This window comes from Podarcis raffonei, chromosome 6 (assembly GCF_027172205.1).
Source record: "Podarcis raffonei isolate rPodRaf1 chromosome 6, rPodRaf1.pri, whole genome shotgun sequence".
NCBI classification, from domain to species: Eukaryota; Metazoa; Chordata; class Lepidosauria; order Squamata; family Lacertidae; genus Podarcis; species Podarcis raffonei.
The window spans coordinates 4409499-4432107 of record NC_070607.1 but is presented as its reverse complement, the minus strand read 5'-3'; the positions used below and the strand labels follow the sequence as shown (position 1 = coordinate 4432107).

Sequence of the window (22609 nt, the reverse complement as noted above, 5' to 3'; positions counted from 1 at the left end):
AATTTGGGTTTAGTTGGCACAGACACTGGAATTATTTTGGTGCAAAAATATGAACAGGGCTGCATACATTTCCAGTTAATGTTAGGTGGCCTGCGGCCAAGCTACACTCTTGATCATCCTAGCTCTATCCTCATTCACCCACAGTGGCCTTTCTGAAGAATTTCCAGGTCCCACCCTGCTGATTATTTCCATTTCCCTTCCCCACATCCACCTCTCTCTACACTTTTTATGATCTAACTTCAAATCAACTGCAATGTTTGGATAATGTGGGACCTACTGGCGGGAGAGGGATATACCAAGAAAGGAAAACAGAGGGTGAGGATAAGATCAGCCTTTGGTGCAAAGGCATTGGGGCCTGCAGCTGGCTCATGTTCTTGTTATTATTCAGCATGGCCACTGCTCTGGGCTGGCATTTTGTTCACTAGAGTAAGTTCACCAATGGCAAATAATGGCTGGTATAAAGGATCCTCAAGTGACAATTTGTTTACCTACTTCCAGATTCTCCTGCCTCTGAAAGATGAATGAACCTTGAATAGGATGTGATCCTGCAAACAATATTTTTTTTATTTGGTACATCTGAGTAGGAATCAAAATGGGAGGGGGGAGGGGGGATTATTGCTTTGTTTTTCTTCCTATTTTTATTACATAGTTTGTCTTTTTTATATTGTGATTTTATGTTGTGAGCCCATCAGGGTGCCATCTTCCTGGTTCATCCTCTCCTGGACAGAGGTCAGTCTAGCCAGTTCTCCATGCCCTGGCAACTTCCTGATTGGATTACTGTGGTATGTTATATGTGAGGCTCTGTCTGAAGACGGTCCAAAAGCTTTAGTTGGTTAAGAACACAGCTGCCAGGATTTTGACAGGTGTAGCAAAATCAGATCATATCTTGTTAGTGTCAAAAGAGCTCCGCTGGCTGGCTGCCAACTTCTGAATCTAATTCCAAATACTATTGACTTATTAAATCTCTCTAAACAACTTGGGACCCAGGTATATTCTACACATTAACGTGCATACAGAAAAATCACATCTGAAGTGTTCATTTGCTATATAAGGTCACCATCTGGAAACATCCTTCCAGTGCAATCCAATGTCTACTAAGAAATAGGGTCAATTGAGTTTAATAGAGCTTATAAAGTAAGTATAGAATTGCAGACATAAAAGGCGGAGAATGAAGCAGGCTTACTGTGAACAGAAACTCAAATTTATGCCACAATGAAAGCCAAATTCTGCAAACTTGTCAAGATAGCAAGTAATGCAAATTTTACTCATGCACACACTATTTTGTAATTGCGAGCATTTTTTCTATCCAGAAACAATATTGTTAGGGGAAAAAATAAATGTTGTGTTTAGAGGGTAGAGTTCTACATTAAAAAAAGAAGCTGGAGAGGTACAGTTTTGACATTTAAAAATGATGAAGGTTAGCATAAATTCGCTTATGTACTATTTTAACTGTTTTCTTACCAAAGGCAGATTTTTCATTTGGATTGGGAAAAGGGGGTGGAGAGGGAAGGACTGGATTTTCATAGCACTGGAGGGTAACAGAGCTGATTCCATGAGGTAGGACAGAAAACCCAAGACTCGAGGGAAAGGAAGAGAGGATCTGTCTGTTTTGGCTTTGCGTGATGAGGCCCCATGACCACCCTGTTCCCTAAGGTGCAAATAACTAGACAACACACAGCATATTTTAAAAACCTGATTATTCAGAAAACTGAAAGCAATTAAATAATTGTGGAGTTGGAAGGGACCCTGTGGACCATCTAGTCCAACCCCCTGAAATGCAGGAATAGGCAGCTGTCCCACGCAGGGATCGAACCTGCAACCTTGGCATTATCAGCACCACACTCTAACCAACAGAGCTATCCAGGCTGAGATGCTAGTGAGTTACAGATGTGAAGGTTCGGCCATAGGCACTGAGGTAAGCAACTGCACATGTCACTCCTGCCCGCCCGCTGGGAGCCAGCAAGTAGGGGCTGCCCTAGGTCAAATCGGGGCATCCCCACTGGTGGAGTGGCATGGCCCTAGCCCCCTAACCTTACCCGTGGAGGGGCAGGCAGAGGCTACAACCTCCCCTCCAACCAAGACTAGGCTTACCCAATGGCTATCCACCTTACAAAGTTACAAAAATACACCCTGTTTAATTTGTATAGAGCCCTTCATCTGAAGAGCCCAGGGTGGTTCACAACAGAAAAACACAAAATAAGAATACAAAATACACAATAAAACAAAAATTAAAGCAAACGAATAACGCGCACCCCCTCACACAAACACATTTAAAAGGGAAGCCATGGAATGTTAATCAGCCAAACGCCTGATTGAAGAGAGACATTTTTGCCTGTCCCCTAAAGATATGCAATGAAGGTACCAGGGGAGCCTCTCTGAGGAGGGAATTCCACAAATGGAGAGCCACTGCAGGAAAGGCCCATTCTCTAGCCCTCCCCTGGAGATTATGCCATAACATTTTACTGGAAGTAAGTCTTGTCAATTAAAAGTCCTCTGCAACCTTAAAGCTGCAAAATACTATGGACAAGTCCAAATAGAGCAATTCTCATATAGATAGATGATGATAGATAGATAGATGATAGATAGATAGATAGATGATAGATAGATATAGATAGATGATAGATAGATGATAGATAGATAGATGATAGATAGTCAACTCATATATATGTATATCTCACTTTCTTACCTTTTCTGGAAGACCAGAAGTGACCCTGGGTTGTGTCAGTGTTAGTCATACTCAAGAGTAGAACCGCTGAAGTTTATTTATTTCTTGTATTTATATCCCATCTTTCCTCCAAGGAGCTCAAGGTAGAGTACACGGTACTCTTCCTCCCCATCACAGCATCGCTATGAGCTAAAAGTTAGACTGAGTCCATTGTGACTGGACCAAGAACATCCAGCAAGTTTCATGGCTGAACAGGGATTTGAACCCTGCCCTCCCAGATCCTAGTCCAACACTCTAACCACTACACCACAGTGGCTCGCTGGCTACCACCCATTAATTTGAATGCATCTACTCTGAGTAGAACTTAGTTGGCTATGCACTGACTCACTGACTCTGGCTCTAAAGGACAGCCTTTTGGATTCTAACTCCAATCCCTTGCAAGTCAAACAGCCTTATGGAGATTTCAATTACCAGCCATTCTAAACCTTCTCCGGGCTAAGTCATGGCTTATATTACCTTCCACCTCACTCTCTAGAGAAGGTCAGAGGCTGACCTTACTTTCTCCTGCTTCCACTCCTCCACCTTGCCTTCTGCACCTGTTCCTGGACGCCAACGTTGAATGACCTTTTAGCCACGAAAGCTGACTTTCACAACACACTTGTATGTTTGGGGAAAACGCCAGATCTCCCAGCAGGAGCGGGACTGGCCATTATCAAACCCACTGGCCAAGTGCAAATAGTCCGGTGGCAACATCAAATCCAGCAGGTGCTCTAGTGCAAATGCTAAGGTGGAAGAGGCAACAGGGAAAATAGCAAAGGGAGATAATATATTTCCTTTACTCACTTCCTGGGCTTCTCCTCTGTGGTTTCCGCCACGTGGTATCCAGGCTTGCACTTGTAGCGGCAGACAGAGCCCACATCGTGATTCCCTTGCAAGCATCGGGGCACCAGCAGCTTAGCATTGGGAACCGGGCGTGGAGTGTCACATTCCAGTTTGCAGTAAGCTTCCGGGAGTGACCAGAGGCCATCGTCCAGGCAGGTCAGCCACTGACTCATTCCTGACTCCAAGTAAGAGAGGGAGAGGGGGGGTGTGGAGAGAGAGAGAGGGGGAGAGAGAGAGAGACAGAAGAGAAGAGAAGAGAAGGAAGGGAAGGGAAGGGAAGGGAAGGGAAGGGAAGGGAAGGGAAGGGAAGGGAAGGGAGAAGAAGCACCCACTCAGAAAATTAGACAGAATTATTTGCAAAGACAAGAGCATAACTTTCTGAAGCTCCAATTTATCATCCAGAGCTACCTAAGGGAGAAGGGTTGTCAAGTAAAGCTCATTAGCATACCTTGCAGCTTTGCTGGCTTGATACAGGAGAAGAAGCATCGCTTCATGTAGGTGGTCCCTTTAGGGCAAGAGAACTCTGCATACAGGACATGTGACTGGTCTGGAAACTGGCAGTCGATGGGGTCGCAAGTCACAGACCTGTCCCAACGCCCATAGTTACAGGTCAAGAGAATTTCTTTCTGAGGGGGGAAAGAGGGGAAAGGTTGCTGTGAATTTCTGCTGATTGTCGCAAGACTGCTACAGCAATCTAAGAGCTGTCCTTGGCTCAGGAATCAAGCCAGAGTCCAGATGGGAACCGCCAGGAGATTGCCCTCTGCCTCTAGGCTGGCAGGTGTCTAGTCTTGGTTTACAGCACTGACAATCGGCAGATCATCAGTTTCCCCAAACTGACCCACATCAGTCAAAACTCCAACGCAGTGCTGGTGGCAGGCGGAAGTGAGAATCATACTCTGACCTCAGGCTTGCAAATGATGGGAAGCGAAAAAGTGGTTGTCAGCTAATGATGTGTTATTGTTGTTGTTTTACAAAATGAGTTAAACTAGGGTAATTCCCTCATTTCATACAACTGCGATTTTGCTATTTTGCATACTTCGTGTCAATTTTGGTTGTGGAAAGCCCTGCCTCCCCAACCTCCCCTCTGACTCCCAAGACATCAGAATGCTGTACACTCTCAGCATATTATCACTTTCAGGAGGTTCACATTAGAAACATTTTCTTGTTAAAATAGAATCATAACTGAAAGCTGAGATTTTACAAAGCCGAATCTTCTCCCCACTTGCTGCAATTCTGGTGACGATCAGGAGTCTTCCTGCACCAGGCATTTAATTGGGGGGGGGGTGAGACCTATGTTAAGAGTGCCAGTCCCATTGTGCACTTATGCCCTAACTTGCCTCACTTGTGATGCTAGCAGTGCCTCCTCCACAGCAAGGCACAAGAGCAGGAGCCCTCAGGCAGTCTTTTCTGCCAAGATGTTTCCTGCTTGAGTGCCAAACATGGAAATGTTAAACGAGGCAGGTTTATTTTGCTGGTGTGTGTGTGTGTGTAAAATTAAAGCAAAAAGGATACTTTGTTTCACCCGAGAACGCAGTGTGTGCAAGAGAGGACCCAGGGCCCAATCCAAATTGCATCTGCCCACATCTGGATTAACTGGAGAGTCATATGATTAACCATTAGAGAAGATGGAAGAGAGACCGAGCCACCCGGGTAGAACCACCTAACGCATGCATCTTTCCAAGCCACTGACAGGCCTTCATAAATTTTGATCAAGTATCCCTTTTAATTCTTTTCAGACTGGCTTCATTTCCCAGTGATATCCGGACTGCCCTTTCAGTGGCAGGGACTAATTCAAAAGCCTTTAACAGCCTGAATAGCAACTATTTTGGTCAAAAGGCTATGCTAAAAGACAGCAGGGTTAGGCCACTGGTTGGCTGTATCTGTTACCCAAACCACACGCCATTTTTGCCTCTGGGTTGGAGATTTGGGGGTCAGTGACCCCCGCTTTCAGGGGCTGCATGTATCACCCCAGGGGTCTCTCGGTTGCTGAAACCAACAACAGATTGTAAACAAAATGTTAAGTTTTTCACATATGGGCAGCCACTTTTCCTGATGATGAACGAATGGCACGTGATGGCACAATTCCCAGTTTAGATGCTTGGGACACCAGGTTGAATTTGTGCATCTATCGTTCTTGTGATTTGATCTGAATAAAAATCAGTCAAAGAAGAAGGCAGCACCCATCACCGGTCATTTCCTGCTGAACCATATTAATGACAGTAATACTTAGTATCTATCTAACCCTTTAAAAGTATTTCATATGTTTTATTTCTATAATCTGTTGATAGGTCATTTTATTATCATCATCCCATTAATGCAAATTGGATAGCACCATGGATAACAGAAAGTAGCTTGCCAAACCTATCTGGCAAATTCACGAGAGAAGCAAAATATGAACCAGACACTTCCTACCCAGCTAACAGCAAGGTTTCTTAGCTATTGTACTATGATGGGTCTATTAAACTCCTCAGAAAGCCCACTAGCTGACTCAGTGTTACATCAGAGATCAATTTGGCCTAAAACACGACTAGATTATGTGGCAAAGGAACCATAGTCTGGCACAAAGGAAACTGAAGTTTCTGCATTCAAAGTAAATTCTGCAAATAGTTATCATTTGCAGGAAGTTCTTTTCTTTCCACCCCAATATTTCGGTCTCGCCTTTTTTTCTTTTCTTTTCTTTGCCAAACATTAAAATATTTTTGGCAGGGAGAAATGTGGTAACTGGAGAAAAATAATGGGAAAGTGAGAGAGAACAGGGGTCACTCAAAGGCAGCAATCATAACTGGAGACCATTCGAAAAAGCACATGAAGCTACGATGATAAGCTTCATACAGGTCTTCAAGCCTATCTTTACAACCATAAAGTCCACACATTTTTGTTTCCTTCATCACAGCCACCACCTGTGAAACATTGCCACAAGACCCCTTAGTACTGTACAATGTACCGTATTTTTCGCTCTATAAGACGCACCAGACCTAATTTTTGGAGGAGGAAAACAAGAAAAAAAAATATTCTGAATCTCAGTAGCCAAAACAGCAGTGAAAGCAGCAATCCCTCTTGCTGTTCTGGCTTCTGGGATAGCTGCACAGCCTGCATTCGCTCCATAAGACGCACACACATTTCCCCTTACTTTTTAGGAGGGAAAAAGTGAGTCTTATAGAGCAAAAAATACGGTATCTACTGAGTACACTGGGGAAGATAAATAACTGGTGGGATTGCAGTGGCAAGGTCTGTCTGGAAGCCCCATCTACCCTCTTGCTGAAGCATGCCTGCAATAACATCACAACCCCATGTACCCACCTGTCCTGGGCGCAGCAGCTGCCCATGGCTGGCGTGGAGGACAAAGCCCTTTTCACAGGTAACAGCACACTCCATATGCCCCTGGCTGCTGGGACTGCAGTTGACAGCAGCAGCATGATGGATAAATGGCTGCACACAGCTGCCATCCTCTCCACAGGTGTGTTGGGTGCAGCTGTGGAGAGAAAGGGAGGAGAATCAAAATGCAGCTTCTTGTATTGCAAGGTGGGACTGCGTTCTCCTTTTAGCACTGTGACAAAACAAGCTTGACACAAGGGAATGCAGAGTGTCACCCATACACCCTACTGTCAACCTTATTTTTAATCCAAACATCTAGAACCCCCTTGGTGTGGCATCAAAGAAGGAGGAGAAGTGAGAACATGAGGCTTTTCTCCCCTTGGAGCAGCCTGGCAGAATGAATAGATCCGGAATCCTTAACTATGTTGTTCAGTCTTTTGGCAAGAAACAGCTGAAGATTCTGTTACACACAGGGAGGGGTTACTTGAGACAAAAGGTGATTGAGGCTCTGCCTGCCACTGGTAGGAAGTGATAATGGGATAAGGCTGATTCCAGAGGGCAGAAGCAGATGTCCAAGATGCTCACAGAAGTTCCTTGTCGCAAGTTAGAGAGGGATGTCTTAGGAAACATGGGTGAATATGCCACAGAACCATCACCACAGAGTATTTTAAGTCCATACCATATTTGCATAATAGATGAGAGGTGCCCCAGGTGGAGAGGAGGACATTATCCTGATGGAATGCAAAAGGCTATTGATTAAAGTTACTGGCAGATGTGTAGGTTTGGCCAGCCAAGCAGAAGGAAGTTCCACATCATCAAGTCTAATTAATGACAGGATAGAGTTGTGTACTTGTGTCAGCAGCTGGCAAATGCCTTAAGTCCCAGATTAGGCATCAGTATACAACTAAATTTATGGCCTCTCCTTTCACTGACAACAGATCCCTTTCACTGACAGCAGTCAGCCTGCACCAAAATACATTTTCTCTTTGTGCTTGCAAAGACCCCACACTCATTGCAGTGTCACCTGTAGAGCAGAGCTAAGACTCAATGAGTTCTGGAGCATGTGCTGAGTGCCAGCTGAACTGAGCACCTCAGTAAACATTAACTTCATTTCAGAATTTAATGAACCGCTGCTCAAGCGCCAATAATGTATGTCTCTCCCAGCTCCCTCAAATTCCACATTTCTTCCTAATGTTTAGTACAAGTTGTATACAAGTTATATGTGACACAGGGCATTCTTTCAGTGGTTTAGTTTTGGTTGGTGGGTTCACAGTGTGTGATTACTCCAATGCTTTTTTATATCAAATGTGCTGTTGTTGTGCCCTCCCTCCACCAACCCCCCATGCCCTGCTTGCAAGTTATTCCCTGAGCATAGCTGTCAACATTTCCCTTTTTTAAAGGGAAATTCCCTTATTCCGAATAGGATTCCTCGCAAGAAAAGGGAAAAGTTGACAGCTATGTCCCTGAGGGCGCTGGCCATGAGAGACTATCATTACTAGTATCCTTTAACAATAAATCAATGTGTTTTAAAGAAATTTCATCTGCAAAGCTGATTTCTGAATGGAAAGCATGAGAACAAATTATTCCCACTGTTGTTTTAGAAAACCTTCATTAATAACAGTTGTCAGGGGGCCAAGCTATGCACCACTGATTCTAAGAAAGAGTCATAACAAATTAGTGCTGCAAAATGCTTGTGCCTCAAAATTCAAAAGTAGGCCTTTATTCATTTATTTAGGACAGTTTTATACTGCTCTTCATTAAGAAAAACGCCAGGGCAGTTTACAGATAACGTAATCAAATCATTACAAAGATCAGCACATTATAATATATATAATATCCACAGTAGCTAAAACAAACACTACAAGCTTGATATTAAAAACCAGCCAAATGTTTTAATACGCACTTAGAACCAGTCAAGGTTAGCAAGGGACTGTCTTATGTCAAGGGGCGTTTCATTCCGTACGCTGGGCTCACGCTGCACAACCAGGAGGGCCTGATCTCAATGAACGAGCAAGTCTATACAGGCAAGTCTACACAGGTAACCTGGTCCTAAGTTGTTATAGGAAAGGACTTAAATTTTGATGGACCAAGCCTGTATTACTTTATGTTAAACCACTTATCATAACTTACTGATTTAAGCCAGAGATGCCAACTTCTAAATACCAGGGGGTCAGGTGGAAGAATGATTCGGTTCTTTCAAATCACGGAATTGTATTTTGCTACATAAATTTACAAGATGGTGGCGTGAAGCCCTTTCTCTAAGTCAGGTGTAGTCAACCTTTTTATACCTACCTCCCCCAATGCATCTTTCTTGATGGTAAAATTTCCTTACCGCCCACCAGTGCTCGGTGGAAGGAGGAGTCAGCTAGTGCCGTAGACCCCCCTACCACCCACCTAGAATCCTGAAACGCCCACTAGTCGGAGGTACGGACCAGGTGGACAACCCCTGCTCTAAGTGGTATTGAACATATACAATATATTCTATACCACTCACAGTCAGTGTTCAGTCAGTATTCCCTGCAGAAATGGCTATATGAGAGGAACATGATCATGCTGGGGACATAACACATAATGAAATATAAAAGTATGGAATATGTCACGGCTCAGTTGAATTGTTATTTTGGAAGCTTAACTATAGTTTGGAGACAAACCATGGTTTGCAACTGGCCAGAATTGTAACTGCGGTTTGATGTGCATTTGCAAACGGTTGATTGTGCAGAGTAGTTCTGAGTGATGACTCAATTAACAATTACCAAAATGGCCACCACTAAGATGAGAGGAAATAGTTCTAAACCGTGGTGTGCCTGCTGCACACCTGATAACTGAAAGAACAGGTGTGTTGTTTTTTAAAAAAAGTTAATTTTAATACAAATTATTATAAAAGTAAAGAACACTATCTCAGAAGCAATATTCTTTCTTCTCTGTCACACAGGAAGGAATACAGCTTCTAATATGCTAGTTATGATGTTTGCATAATCTAAAAGTAATTGATCTTGACTTGCTGTCATGAGGGACAATGGAGAGCACCACCACCCGGAAAAGAGAAGAAGAGGAAGTTCTGAAGGAGGGAAGCAGCCAGAGAACCTGCCCAGCATCAGCTTAGCAATGGACAGCCAGGATGGAGCCCCGCTGGATCCAAACCATATGTGTAGAAAGAGCATTGCCAACCCTGAAAAGGAACAGACTGTTTTGAAAGGGTTTACTTTTGGGGGAGGGGGAGAGGCAAGGACAAGTGAAAATGGCAAGAAAAGGGACCGCAAGACAAAATATTTCTTTTCTCCCTACACGCAGACATGTTTATGAAGTGAGAAATGGTTTTAGGGCAGCTGCTAAAAATTCTTTCACTAGCTTAGATTTCCATTTGCTTCTTTTTAATATATATTTTACAAGCACATGTGTTTGTCAAATCGTTGAGCTTCTGGGGACTTCAACAAGGATCAAATGCAACACAGATCTCCCCCTCCCACCCACACTTCCTCAAGACTCCATTGCTGCAATGAGCTCTTCGTGAGGCTACACTTGGGCCTAGTCTGGAGGCTGCAGCTGGACGGTGGGTGGGGGACAGACTATTGCCAGCACAGAATTCCAGTGCTCAAAAGCATGCACTGGCTGCTCATATGCTACTGGGCCATGTTCAAGGTCTTGTATTAATTTACAAGAAGCCAGTGTGGTGTAGTGGTTAAGAGCGGTAGACTCGTAATCTGGTGAACCAGGTTTGAGTCTCCGCTCCTCCACATGCAGCTGCTGGGTGTCCTACTTCTCTGAAGTCTCTCAGCCCCACTCACCTCACAGAGTGTTTTTTGTGGGGGAGGAAGGGAAAGGAGATTGTTTATTATTATTATTTTATTTATTTATTATTTATACCCTGCCCATCTGGCTGAGTTTCCCCAGCCACTCTGGGCTCTTGTCAGCCGCTTTGAGACTCCTTAGGGTAGTGATAAAGCGGGATATCAAATCCAAACTCTTCTTCTTCTTCTTCTTAACTAACTCCTTCTCTCACTGACCAATCCCTGGTGTATTCAGGGGAGTCCCTGTTGGTTCCATGGCTCGGATGCCCAGCTTGTATCCACCAGGACCCATGCATTTAGGCCCAGCAAGAGAGGGGGGAATTGCATCTGGGAACCTGAAAAGCTTAAGCTGACAGACCAATGGTCATAGCAGTACACTGGCTTCCTCTCCAGGTGTGGGGCAGGAGAAGGATGTGGCTCCCTGCCAAAAGCAGGGTTTGAGGGCACTGCTAATCAGCTGAGCCTGCAAAGTCCTGTGCCTTTGCCTAGATGGTTTAATTTCAAGGCCAAGGAAGTGGGGTTTGAAGGTGCTGCCAGTAAGTGGCACTTGCAGTGCCCTGTACCTTTGCCTGTGCCATTTGACTTCAAGCACAGGTCTAAACCACTGAGCCTCTTGGGCTTGCCAATCAGAAGGTTGGTGGTTTGAATCCCCATGACGGGGTGAGCTCCAGTTGCTCTGTCCCAGCTCCTGCCAACCTAGCAGTTCGAAAGTACACCAGTGCAAGTAGATAAATAGGTACTGCTGTGGCGGGAAGGTAGATGGCATTTCCGTGCGCTCTGGCACTTGTCATGGTGGCGCATTGGGCCAGAAGTGGTTCAGTCATGCTGGCCATGTGACCTGGATGTTTGTGGATAAATGCCGGCTCACTTGGCCTCAAAAGCAAAATGAACACTACACCTTTGACTGGACTTTACCATCCAGGGGTCCTTTACTTTACCTAGATTTCAGGGTAGTTCACAACATAAAATCACAATATAAAAAACAGAAAATACAGAATAAAAAGAAAAACAAAGCAAACCCCTCTTTCACAATACATTTTAAAAGGGCATAGGATGTCAACCAGTCAAAGGCCTGGTTAAAGAGGAATGTTTTTGCCTAAAGGTGTATCACAAAGGTGCCAGCCAAACCTTCTTGAGGAGAGCATTCTACAAATGTACTGTACATTTTCTTTTACCATACCTGCTCTGATTATATGTGTCTGGAATTCTGAATACCCCATAAACACTGGGGTTCTTTTATATGGGACATATATACATGTTGTGGCAGTGACAAAGAGGTTTTCTTTCAAGTAAGTGCTGGTCTCCACAGCTCCAATTTTTTTAAAAAAGCTTTTAAACTCCCACTGAGCATGTCCAAGCACTGGACACACCCAAAGTGGCTCTATAGTTCCCCTTGTTTACATTTTTTATTTACTTACAGCATCTTAGGCATGTGCCTGAAATACATAATGACCAAAGAGTCTCCAAATTCTGTTTTGCAAGCTAAGTGAGTTCTTTTATACAAATTTTAAACTGCAGCCCTCCATGAGCGCCCGCTGTTCTCCGAGTGAAACTGAACCTAGTTGGGCTTCATGGAATTTTCCATGTATCAGGGAAGAGGGGACACAAAGGCTATTTATTTTTCATTCCAAGCATCTGTTCCCACTTCTGCTTTGGGAGTATGGGCTTCTAATACCCCATTCCAGAGTGACTTCCTCTGCAACAAGCTTTACAAAAAGGGTTGTGTGGTACAAAGAAGCCATGAATGGGTAAAGGGGAATAAGCACTGACCAAGAAAGCATGCAGTGAAAAGAAATCCCCTTTACTCCAGTTGCAGAGCAGCCTGCAACTGAACCACAACCCGTGTGATCTCGCCCCAAATGGATTGCGATCTTGCCCAAAAATAGCACCAATGGCAGCGCTGCTTCTCTGCAGAGGGGGTGGGGCAGGGGGGGCACCTGTGGAAGTGCCACCTAAGGGGCTTCTGCCGTTCCCTCCCTCATCATTTACATGGTGCAGTTTTCCTGTTGTCTTCTGTACCCAGCACAAACTCTAAAGCTCTTGATGGCCTGATTGCACCATGCTTTTCTGCTATTGTATTCTAATATGCTCCTGGTGGTTCCCCTCACACCTTTATCAACTCAAGTTGCCCCAAAGTTTCCTGCTCTCTTAAAAACACTCTGCTGTTGTCTCTTGTGCCTTCTGGAACATGAAGTTAGTACTTCTCCCTCACCTCTGACTTCATCCCTCAGCCCCTTCTTACACACTTACCCTGGATTTGCCCACAGGACAGAGCAGCTCCAAATGGTTACTCTCCACTTTCTCAGCAAGGGAATAAAGTAGCAGACTTAACAGTGCAATCCTAACCATGTCTACTTGGAAGAAAGTCTTACTGAATTCAGAGAGGCTTGCTTCTTGCCAATCCAAGGCAAGGAGCGGCCTCAGGATGACAGCCTTAAGCAACTTTCTCTTTGCAGGGGTTTGAAGTGACAATACCAAATCCTGAGGAGTTACCTGAGTCTCTGGTGGCCACGCCCCTCGTGCTCTGGGAGGCAGTTGCTCGGGTTGGGAGGGTCTGGTGGCGAACGTGTCCGCAAGGCCACCGCAGAGATGCCCACGGAGAGGGAGGAGAAGTTGAGCAGGGCGGATGTGATTTGGCGGAAGGAAACGTTGTCACTTAAGTTGATGACCAGTGGATTCTGCTGGCACGACAGCTCGTACGTTGCTAAAGGTGATTAAGGAACAAAGTAAGTTTGGGTCCCTGTGAAGTCCCTCTAAATTAGAGAAGATAAGCTCTCTGAGTCTCTCATCTGACTGGACTGAGATTTGTCTCTATTTCCCAAGGAAGGTGAAACCTGGAAACACCTCAAAGCCAAGCCAAGGGCTCAGAGTGATGCCACACACACCCTGCCATTCTCCTTGGCCAACTTCCGTTGCCTCACAGTGGCCAAACACTTGCCCCTTCCCCTTCATTCAATGGTGAAGGGAACAGTGATAAAAGCACAGGAGGAGGAAAAAGAAGGAAGCAGCATGCAGAGAGGTCCCTAAAGAAATCCAGCACACCTGCAACAGTACCAGTCTTTCTCCACAACATGCAGCTGCAAGGGAGTTCAGTATGTTTTGTGTCACACATGGGCAACAGTAAGGCCCAAAGGCCAGTGCCCCGCAAGAGACTAGTGTGTGTTTTTAGAAAGCACACCAGGATCTTCTGCTGTGAAACAGGGCTTGGGCAGTAAAGCTTCACAGCTTCCTCAGTCAACACGCAACTGTGGAAAGAGTTCCAAGGCAAGTAGGAAGTCTGAAAACCACTGTTCTGAAGGAATGCAATGCCCTGTCAACAGAGTAGCAAGTAATATAGTGCATTTGTGAAAACCCTTCTGCTCTATGAAGCAATTTAGACAGGCAGGGGCACAGTGAGGGCTATGCTGCTTCAGACTACAGGTAGGGCTCCAATGTTTCAATGCTCCCCTCCCTACACACATTTTTAAAACTCCATAACTTTACAAAGCTATCAAGAAAAGGGTTCTAGGCGAGACTCTTCCCAGGCAAGCTAGTTGTTTATGTGCAAGGGGTCTTGGTGGGAAGCAGCCAGACATTCAAGCCACCACAGGTGGTCTGAAAGGAGCCAGCACAGCAACAGACACATCTGACTCGTGGTTTTGCTTTCCACTCAATTGTACACACATATTTCTTTCTTCCCAGCTCCATTGTGGTCTCTGGTCAAACAGGTTTTGCAGGTCTTATAAAAAACACTTTTAAAACTATTTAACGGGGCAAAAACAGAATTAAGGTATACATCATAAGCAATGGTTCTGCTACCAAACCACCTACAGCTCCCAGGGAGTGGGGGGAGGGTGGAAAGAAACAGCACTCCTGTCTGTCTGAAGTCCACTAAAATAACCTTGCTCTTTACAAGAAGCAAATGGTAAAAACGGCAAATAAATGTTGGAACCTAATGACACACAAGAACCTGGATGAAAACCAAACTCACTGATTGCGCACTCACCAAGGAAGTGGCTGTGCCCACTGATGTCACCCAGCTGAACTGTCACAGTAGACTTAGGCTGGTCATCCATGGAAGTGCCATCGGACACCAGGAAAACAAAGAGTGAGGTAGCTATGCTGGGTCTGTTGAAGCACACCTGGGCTCCAGGATACCACAAAGGAGAAGTGCATTATGGAGTGTGAAAAAGAAACAGGTACATTACATAGATAGGTAGACAAGCAGAAACCCTCCCCTACTGTATTCCTCACCCCAGTTGACACTAGCCAGCAACCCTTAAGTTCTTCTTCATTCCACTTGACTCATTTTCTCCCTGGATTGTCTTCTGAAAGATCCCTTAAGCAGGGCTGGTACTCTTCTATGGGGAACTTGCCACATGCTCTGCTACTACATGGCAACCCCCTCTCTTCCTCAAGAAAGCCCAACTAATAAAGGACCGCATACAGTACAGTGATATGTAGTCAATTAGATTTTAAGGTAAGTAATGCATCGTTTCAGGCAACTGAAACTTATTACAGGGCAACACTTCCTGTATTGGTAAATGGACAAACCCAGCTGGTCACAGATAAATTTTAAACATCAACAGTGCCTTCTTCTGATGCTCACAAAGCTGTTTGCCAAAATCCATCTGCAGTAGTATCAGTGAACACTTCAAGGTTATCAAGACCCCCCACCTCTGAACCAAAGAAAAATCAGACCAACAATCACCTTCACCTTTGGGGGGGGAGGAGCTGAATCCCTATTTTATCTCATGCAGGTGGTTGAGCACCTGTGCTCTTCTTGCCATCTCTTGGTCATTTTAAAAAAGAAATGCACCATTGTCGTTGTTGTTGCTGCTGCTGCTGTTGTTTAGTTCAACAACAAATTCCACAATCCAGAAATTCTGCTGGTTCTCAGTAAACAAGGTAACGAGGGCATTCACACCAGTTAGTGTAACTTAGCTATTCTCTTAATAAATTTATCTGACTGCTTTATTAGATTTTAAGCATAAACATCATCAACAGAACTGGTAACAGTTATTTGACACTTCGCTACACAATGGTAACGATTCCGTATTCATTGCGGAATAGTCCAATGGTAGAACAGGAAATGATCTATTGACTTATTGCAAGACAGAGGGCAGAAGAAGAGACATGGAAACTTTGAGAAGTTCTGTTCCATAAGCCTTGCCAGGTCCTGCCTGATTCACCCCTTCCATCCTTAGGGCCCTTGCTGCCTTCACTTGTTTCAACTTACTGTCCCAACAGAGAAAAATGGGACAAATCTGCAGAACACTTCCTCCCTACGAGGCCACAATGACCAACCATTCTGAACAATTTGGGGGTCTCCGGAACCTCAACTATATCCAAGCTCACGCATTCGTGAGGGTTCAGTAGGAACCCTTGCGGAGGTCCAGCCTCTTTCTGGGCAAGCAACAGGATGGCCATGAACCCTAGTCGGAACCTGCCAAGATCCTGTAAGAGGCTGCTCAAATGAGTAGGTTCACAGCACTCTAATCTTCCTCAGATGTAACAGCAAACAATAGTTTTGTCAAATTAGGAAATAATTAATTATTATGCTGTTTATGTCAGAGGGAGAAGGAGAATGCAAGCACATTCCTGATCCTGTAAATCAGCCTTTCCCAACCTTGGGTTTCCAGATGTTGTTGAACTACCACACCCATCATCCACAGCCAACAGGGGAAGCAGTCAGGGATGGTGGAAGTGGTGGTCCAATAACATCTGGGAACCCAAAGTTGGGAGAAGCTGCCTGTTGTCAAAATGCAGCCCACCTCTGTCTTCTCTACCGGATCTAGTTCCCCCACTATACGGCTAGGACCCTCGGGACCGCCTCTCCTGGTATGCCCCACAGAGAAACTTACGGTCTTCAAATAAAAACATCTTGAAGGTCCCAGGCCACAGAGAAGTTAGGCTGGCCTCAACTAGAGCCAGGGCTTTTTCGGCTGTGGCTCCGACCTGGTGGAACACTCTGTCACAAGAGACTAGGGCCTGCGGGACTTGACATCTTTCCGCAGGGCCTGCAAGACAGAGCTGTTCCACCAGGCCTTTGGCCAGGGCACAGCCTGACTCCCTCCCTCGGCAATCTTCGCGGAGCTCTGGCCCAATGGTGGCCAGTGGCTTGAATTTAATTAATTTTATAATGAATGATTTTAGAGTGTTGTTTGTGTTGTACTTTTGTATTGTTTTATTGTTGTTAGCCGCCCTGAGCCCGGCTTCGGCTGGGGAGGGCGGGATATAAATAAAAATTATTATTATTATTATTATTATTATTATTATTATTATTCTCAAAATTCAGCATCACAGCCCAAAGCCATTTTCTTTTAGATTTACCTAGGCATTTCAATAGATTTTACTGATTCACAGCACAGTCCTATCCACATGCCCAATGAATGTTCTACCGGCTTCAACACAGACTAAGTTGCAAGCCCTGCGGAGTTCAACAGAACCTACTTCCAGTTAAATATCTGCAGGGTTCTGCTGTTAATGGAACAAGTTTTAATCCATTTGAAGAGTTTTATCTGCTGTTTTCTTGTTTCAGTTTGCATTTGTTTTATGTTGCAGCACCCTGAAATCTAATATGACGGAAGGGTGATATAAAGTGTTTTAACATAAAATAAAGGGAGGTGAGGCGAGGGGGAGAAACAGACATTTTTATTGCTTGGCCATAAATTTATGGATGGAAAATAATAAAGTATGCAAGCAGTGCCAAAAGTGAGAGTTTTTAATATAAGCATCCATGGATGAAGGGAACCGACCATGAAATGTCATAAAACTAGAACGTGCTTTAATCTCTGGTGAAGAGTGGAACGCAAACCTCCCGCAAATTCTGCAGAAAGGGAGCATTCTCCTTTGTTTCTGCCCCCAAGGAGCGAATGCCGGGAAGCTGCTCCATCACATTCACAGCTGAGACGAGCAGGAGAGTTTGGGGTGCGGGTGGGAAGCTCATGGCATAAGGGAAGAGAAACAAGCAGAGACTTCCGGGTTAGCGCGATCGACTAATGGCGGATTCCCTCTGAGCTCCGGAGGGAATCAGCTCCGCAGGATCGGGTCTTGCCGCTGCGGCGAAGCGGGGACCCTTAAAAATCACAGGCGGTAAAGCCTGTGAGCGTGGTGACTCGGCGGGCACCATTTGCGCCCCCCCAAGCTGCGAAGGAGCCTTTTTAAAGGCTCCGGAACAGGGAAGGGGTGAGCGGCGCAGTGCTGAGAGTAGACTGCTTCTTCTGCGGAGTCAAGCCACATTGCCATTGTCAGAGAGCGCTGACTTCTTCTTGTGAGCAATCGGACTGTAAAGTAACAACCCGTGAGTAATACGGAAATTGGAATTGTAAAGAAAACTTTTATGAATTAGGCACGATCGGGGAAGGTGTAAACAGGAAGTCCGCCTCCCCTCCTTGTAAATAATTTAAAGGAAGGACCTGCTAACTAAGGTCGAGAGAACCCTTTTTTTCCCTTCTTTGGTAAAAGATTTTAATTTCATGGTTTGGCAGTATAAGAAATCTTACTGGAGGATAAAGAGATAATTTTGGGAGCTGAAGTGCCACCCTCCCGGACCCAGGAGTGCTCCGCGAGAGAGCCTGTTGATGAGGTACTGAAGAGTTTGACAGCTGTCAAATTAGCTGTCAAGACGGAAAAAGAGAACTTTGTTTCTGTTGTTTCTGCTGGTTATATCTGCTACAACTTTGTTATAATTTGTTGAAAACAAGGAAGAGCTGATACAAACTAACTAGACTTTTGGATTTGAGCTGAAAGGAATATTAAGGAACCAAAATCCCTCTAGAGGGGGTTTTGGGACATTACAAGAATGGCTGGAGGAGGGAAAATCCAGATGGAATTGGACAGAGCATTTGTTCTCTTTGGAAAGATACAAGGCCAACTTGATGTTTTGGCTACAAGTGTTACAACTCTGGACTTAACAGTAAACAACATCATTGAGTTTGATAAGGATTTGAATCAGGAAGCCTATTCAACGGGGCAAACAGAGAATCTCGAGAGCTTTGAGAATTTGGAGAAGGAGACAGATGTTGTTTTTGAAGAAAAAGAAGAAGGAGCTGTAATTCTGCAGGTCTCAAAGGAGAGCTTGAGGCCTGACATGATGACAACAAAGGAAGATAAAAATTTGATGTGGAAAGTCTGGCCTGAATTGGAGACTGAAAAATGGAAAGATCTCCTTATGTGGAGATCTGAAGACCCAAGAATTATAAATTTGATTGTGGAAGTCGGAGCTTTTGGGACATTTGGTTTTGAAAGGAGTCAGAAACAAGATTTGGAGTACCCCATAGGCTCCACTTTTAAGTATGGAGGCCTGGCTGGAAGAAACATGGATCCTGTTGGACCGGAGCCTCTCCAAGATTTGGTGTTCAATATTAAGGACTATCAAAAAGACCGGCAGAGAGGAACTGAGAGAGAATTAAGAGCCTCGGATATGAGATCTCCAGGCTGATAGTAGATTGAGACTGATGGATATTTGTTGGGGACTGAAACCGGGAAAGGGGGGGGTGGAGTTTGGGAATCCAAAGGGGACATAATTATAATTTGTTCTGTTTTTATTCTGTTTTGTTATTGGTATGAAAATTGGGAAATTCATGGAAGGGAATATTGGTCGATCTTAGAAAAATGTTTTAAGAATGAGTATTGATGTATAAGTATTGATGTTTAAGTTTGGATAAGGCAAAATTGTTTTTTAAAATGAACTAAATTAAATGAAAATAAGGTTAGCAAAAATAAATTGAGGAAATGGATTAAAGAGAAAAGGTAAAATAATAATATGTTAAAATAAATTATTAAGTTAAGGTTGAGAAATAAGTAATAAGGATTTGCTGAGCTAACAATTTAAATTGGAATACAAGAAGGGGAGGTGTGAGGAGGTCAGAGAAATAAGGTAAAAGAAAATAAGTAATGGAAATTTTATGTGTTTTTATTTTTGTATGTTGGTTATTTTTTGTTTATTTTTGTTTTTGTTTTATCATTGAAAATGCTAATAAACATTTATTTTAAAAAAAGAGAAACAAGCAAAGAGGCAAGATGTGTTGGCGGTCAGCAACTTTGACCATTTGGGCCTCATTTGAATATTTTAAAATATTTTGGTGGCATAATCATAATGCTGCCTTTTTTGCTTTTAATACCATTATGATATAGTTTTGCTGCTTTGTAAGGGTTAAACCACTGAGCCTAGGACTTGCTGATCAGAAGGTCGGTGGTTCGAATCCCTGCGACGGGGTAAGGTCCCGTTGCTTGGTCCCTGCTCCTGCCAACCTAGTAGTTCGAAAGCACGTCAAAGTGCAAGTAGATAAATAGGTACCACTCCGGCAGGAAGGTAAACGGCGTTTCCGTGCACTGCTCTGGTTCGCCAGAAGCAGCTCTGTCATGCTGGCCACATGACCCGGAAGCTGTACGCCAGCTCCCTTGGCCAATAAAGCGAGATGAGCGCCGCAACCCCAGAGTCGGCCACGACTGGACCTAATGGTCAGGGGTCCCTTTACCTTTACCTTTAAGGGTTTTTTAACAAGTTTATTTTATTGTATGCTGTGGTTGCAAATTGCTTTAGGAAGACTTGTCCTGAAAAGCAGTACACAAATGTATTAAATAAATTAGGGGGGGAAATAAACAGATATCACTCTTTTTAATGGTTTGGACACATTTACAGAAGGGTGGATTTATTAATGGCCATTAGATATGACAGCTGACTGGAAAGACAGCTTGCCTATCTGTACCAAATGTGCTTCCCATGGTCATACATTTGGGTACTGCACTGTGAAGTCCATAAAACTCAGGTGTAAATATGTGCAAATAAACCACATTTCTTAAAGACACTACAGTCTCTGTCATGCCTCATTCCAAAGGAACACAAATGCTGCTTAGGTGCCAGACCCCTGGAATCTTCCTACTGCTCAGCAGAGACTGGGGTGTCTGGTAACAGCACCATTCCATCTCCAAAACTTTTTAGAGCTCCTCACTTTGTGTAGCGAGAGAGCTAGTCTCACTTGCATGTGGCCTAGGAGAGACTGCCTTCCCACCCAGTGCCTTCTGCCTAAATGTAAAAAGGCCCACAGGGTGGCTTCCCAAGAAAAAAAGAAAACAATAAAAACTGAAACCAAGTGAAAACAGCAGCGCCTGGTGAAGTCAGTAATGAAGGCACCCGAAGAACATGTCTAGGTAGGGCATTCTACAGTAGGGGAATCAGATCCTCCACTGGTTGTCTTACCACGTGGGCAAGTTTTTACAGGAAAAGCTGGCCTTCCCAAGATCCTGATCTCAGGCTCTTATAGGTCAAAAAATTGTGCCTGACCATGAACTAGAAACGAGAAGATCTTTTGTAACTGGTACAATATGTTCACCATAGTGAAGCCCAGTGAATGACCTGGTTACCATGTTCTGAATCAGCTGAAGTTTCTGAATGGATTTCATAACCTGAATGTTACTAGAGCATGGATAAGTGTGACATGATTGTGTTTATGCAGAGAAGGTCCCAGTCGGTGGGCTACTGAGAAGACGCTAGATGTTATTTAGCAAAGATAGGTGTTTGCCAAGCCTTCAGGATGTCAACACCACGCTGCAACAAGTGAAACTCATATGAGAAAAAAGAACAGGTCTAGTACATCCTGTACTTTATCCAAAGTTACATCCAAGTTGGAGCAGATTTGAGTGGTTTTATCCCTGGAGCTCCCACTGCATGGCATTTGTGCAGACATAACTGTAGTGGTGAAGTAAGCTTTCTTTAGCGCCATTGTCAATACAAGCCTAGGCCCCAAAGCAGACTCAAGTATGCATTTGACAGACTCATCCTGGTTCTTTCCCCACTTGTGTTCCAGTCCCTGTCCCTGTTCTGTCCATCATGCCACAGAGAACATAACTGTGGGAAAGAGTGCCTAGAGGTAACTTTGTTTACTGCATGGGTCATCAGTCAGAACTTTGGCAAACTTCTAGCCATGCCAGCAAGAAAATCCCCTAGGGCTATCTAGAAATTTCAAACTTCCTCAGCCACATGGCATGCCACATGAGAGAGGTTCTTGCTTCAAACACCACAGGGCCTGATACCAGTTGTGTGAAAATTGGGATCTGAAGGCACTAAGTCTAACCTCCAAGATTCACTTCTGGGAACTGCTATGGAAAGGAAAATCTAAAGTAAATCTGGAAGGTCCTGCTCAGACAAAACATCTGTAGGATTTTTGAGTTTCTGTGAGACTGGCAAAATGTGCAGATCACTAGAATAAAACATTGTGAGGGTTCAGCAAATCCCTACTTTTGGAAAACTGTACATATTATCTGCCACATCCTCTCAATTGATACTCTGAGTGCCCAATTGATACTCTGAGTGCCCAAAGCACTTACTTTTAGCCAAACTCTATCGTCCAAGAGCATTTTCTCCCTGTCTGCATCTTGAAGGGCACCATGACTGGTACAAGGGAACCAAGCCGCATGGGGGTGCTGCTCCAGTGTGTCCTGGGGATGAGGCTTGCACACCTGGAAAGGAGGGGTTTTCAGAGTCGGGAGAGGGGGGTTGGGAAAGGAAAAGAAATGTCAGTCACATTAGAAGCAGGGAAATCAGAAACACACAAGTGAAGCTCAGCACAAAACAGTCCCTTAATTGTACCACCAAGTTTGTCAGCAGTGAAAAGGGGTGAGGGCATAAAATTCTCCAGTCGTTTCAGTTCTCCTACCACCATTTTTGGTAGTAGCTGTCACTTTCCCCACATGGTCTCTTGGAACAATGTATCGTGTGAGATGGCAGCTGGACTACCAACACAGAACCTGTGCTAAGCCGTTGTGTGGTGCAGTGGCGTAGCGTGGGATGTCAGCACCCGGGGCAAGGCAAGTAATTTGCGCCCCCTAACCCGTGGATTTGCGCCCCCTAACCCGTGGATTTGCGCCCCCTAACCCGTGGATTTGCCCTAACCCCAGATGTTGTACCCGGTGCGGCCGGGCCCCCCTGCACCCCCCACGCTACGCCACTGGTGTGGTGGAAGATTCAGCAGTGAAA

General features: G+C 44.5%; 1 protein-coding gene across 2 annotated transcripts in view; it reads right to left on the bottom strand.

The window, feature by feature from the left end:
* Positions 1 to 22609, bottom strand: part of PAPPA2 (pappalysin 2) — a 120777-nt gene that overhangs the window by 46477 nt on the left and 51691 nt on the right. For both annotated transcript variants that reach the window (XM_053391237.1, XM_053391238.1), the window contains exons 11-16: positions 21961 to 22092; positions 14636 to 14771; positions 13144 to 13354; positions 6848 to 7019; positions 3996 to 4173; positions 3509 to 3722 (exon numbers count right to left, since the gene is read on the bottom strand). In XM_053391237.1, coding sequence (XP_053247212.1) covers positions 3509 to 3722; positions 3996 to 4173; positions 6848 to 7019; positions 13144 to 13354; positions 14636 to 14771; positions 21961 to 22092 — 1043 coding nt within the window. The remainder of the gene's footprint in view (positions 1 to 3508; positions 3723 to 3995; positions 4174 to 6847; positions 7020 to 13143; positions 13355 to 14635; positions 14772 to 21960; positions 22093 to 22609) is intronic.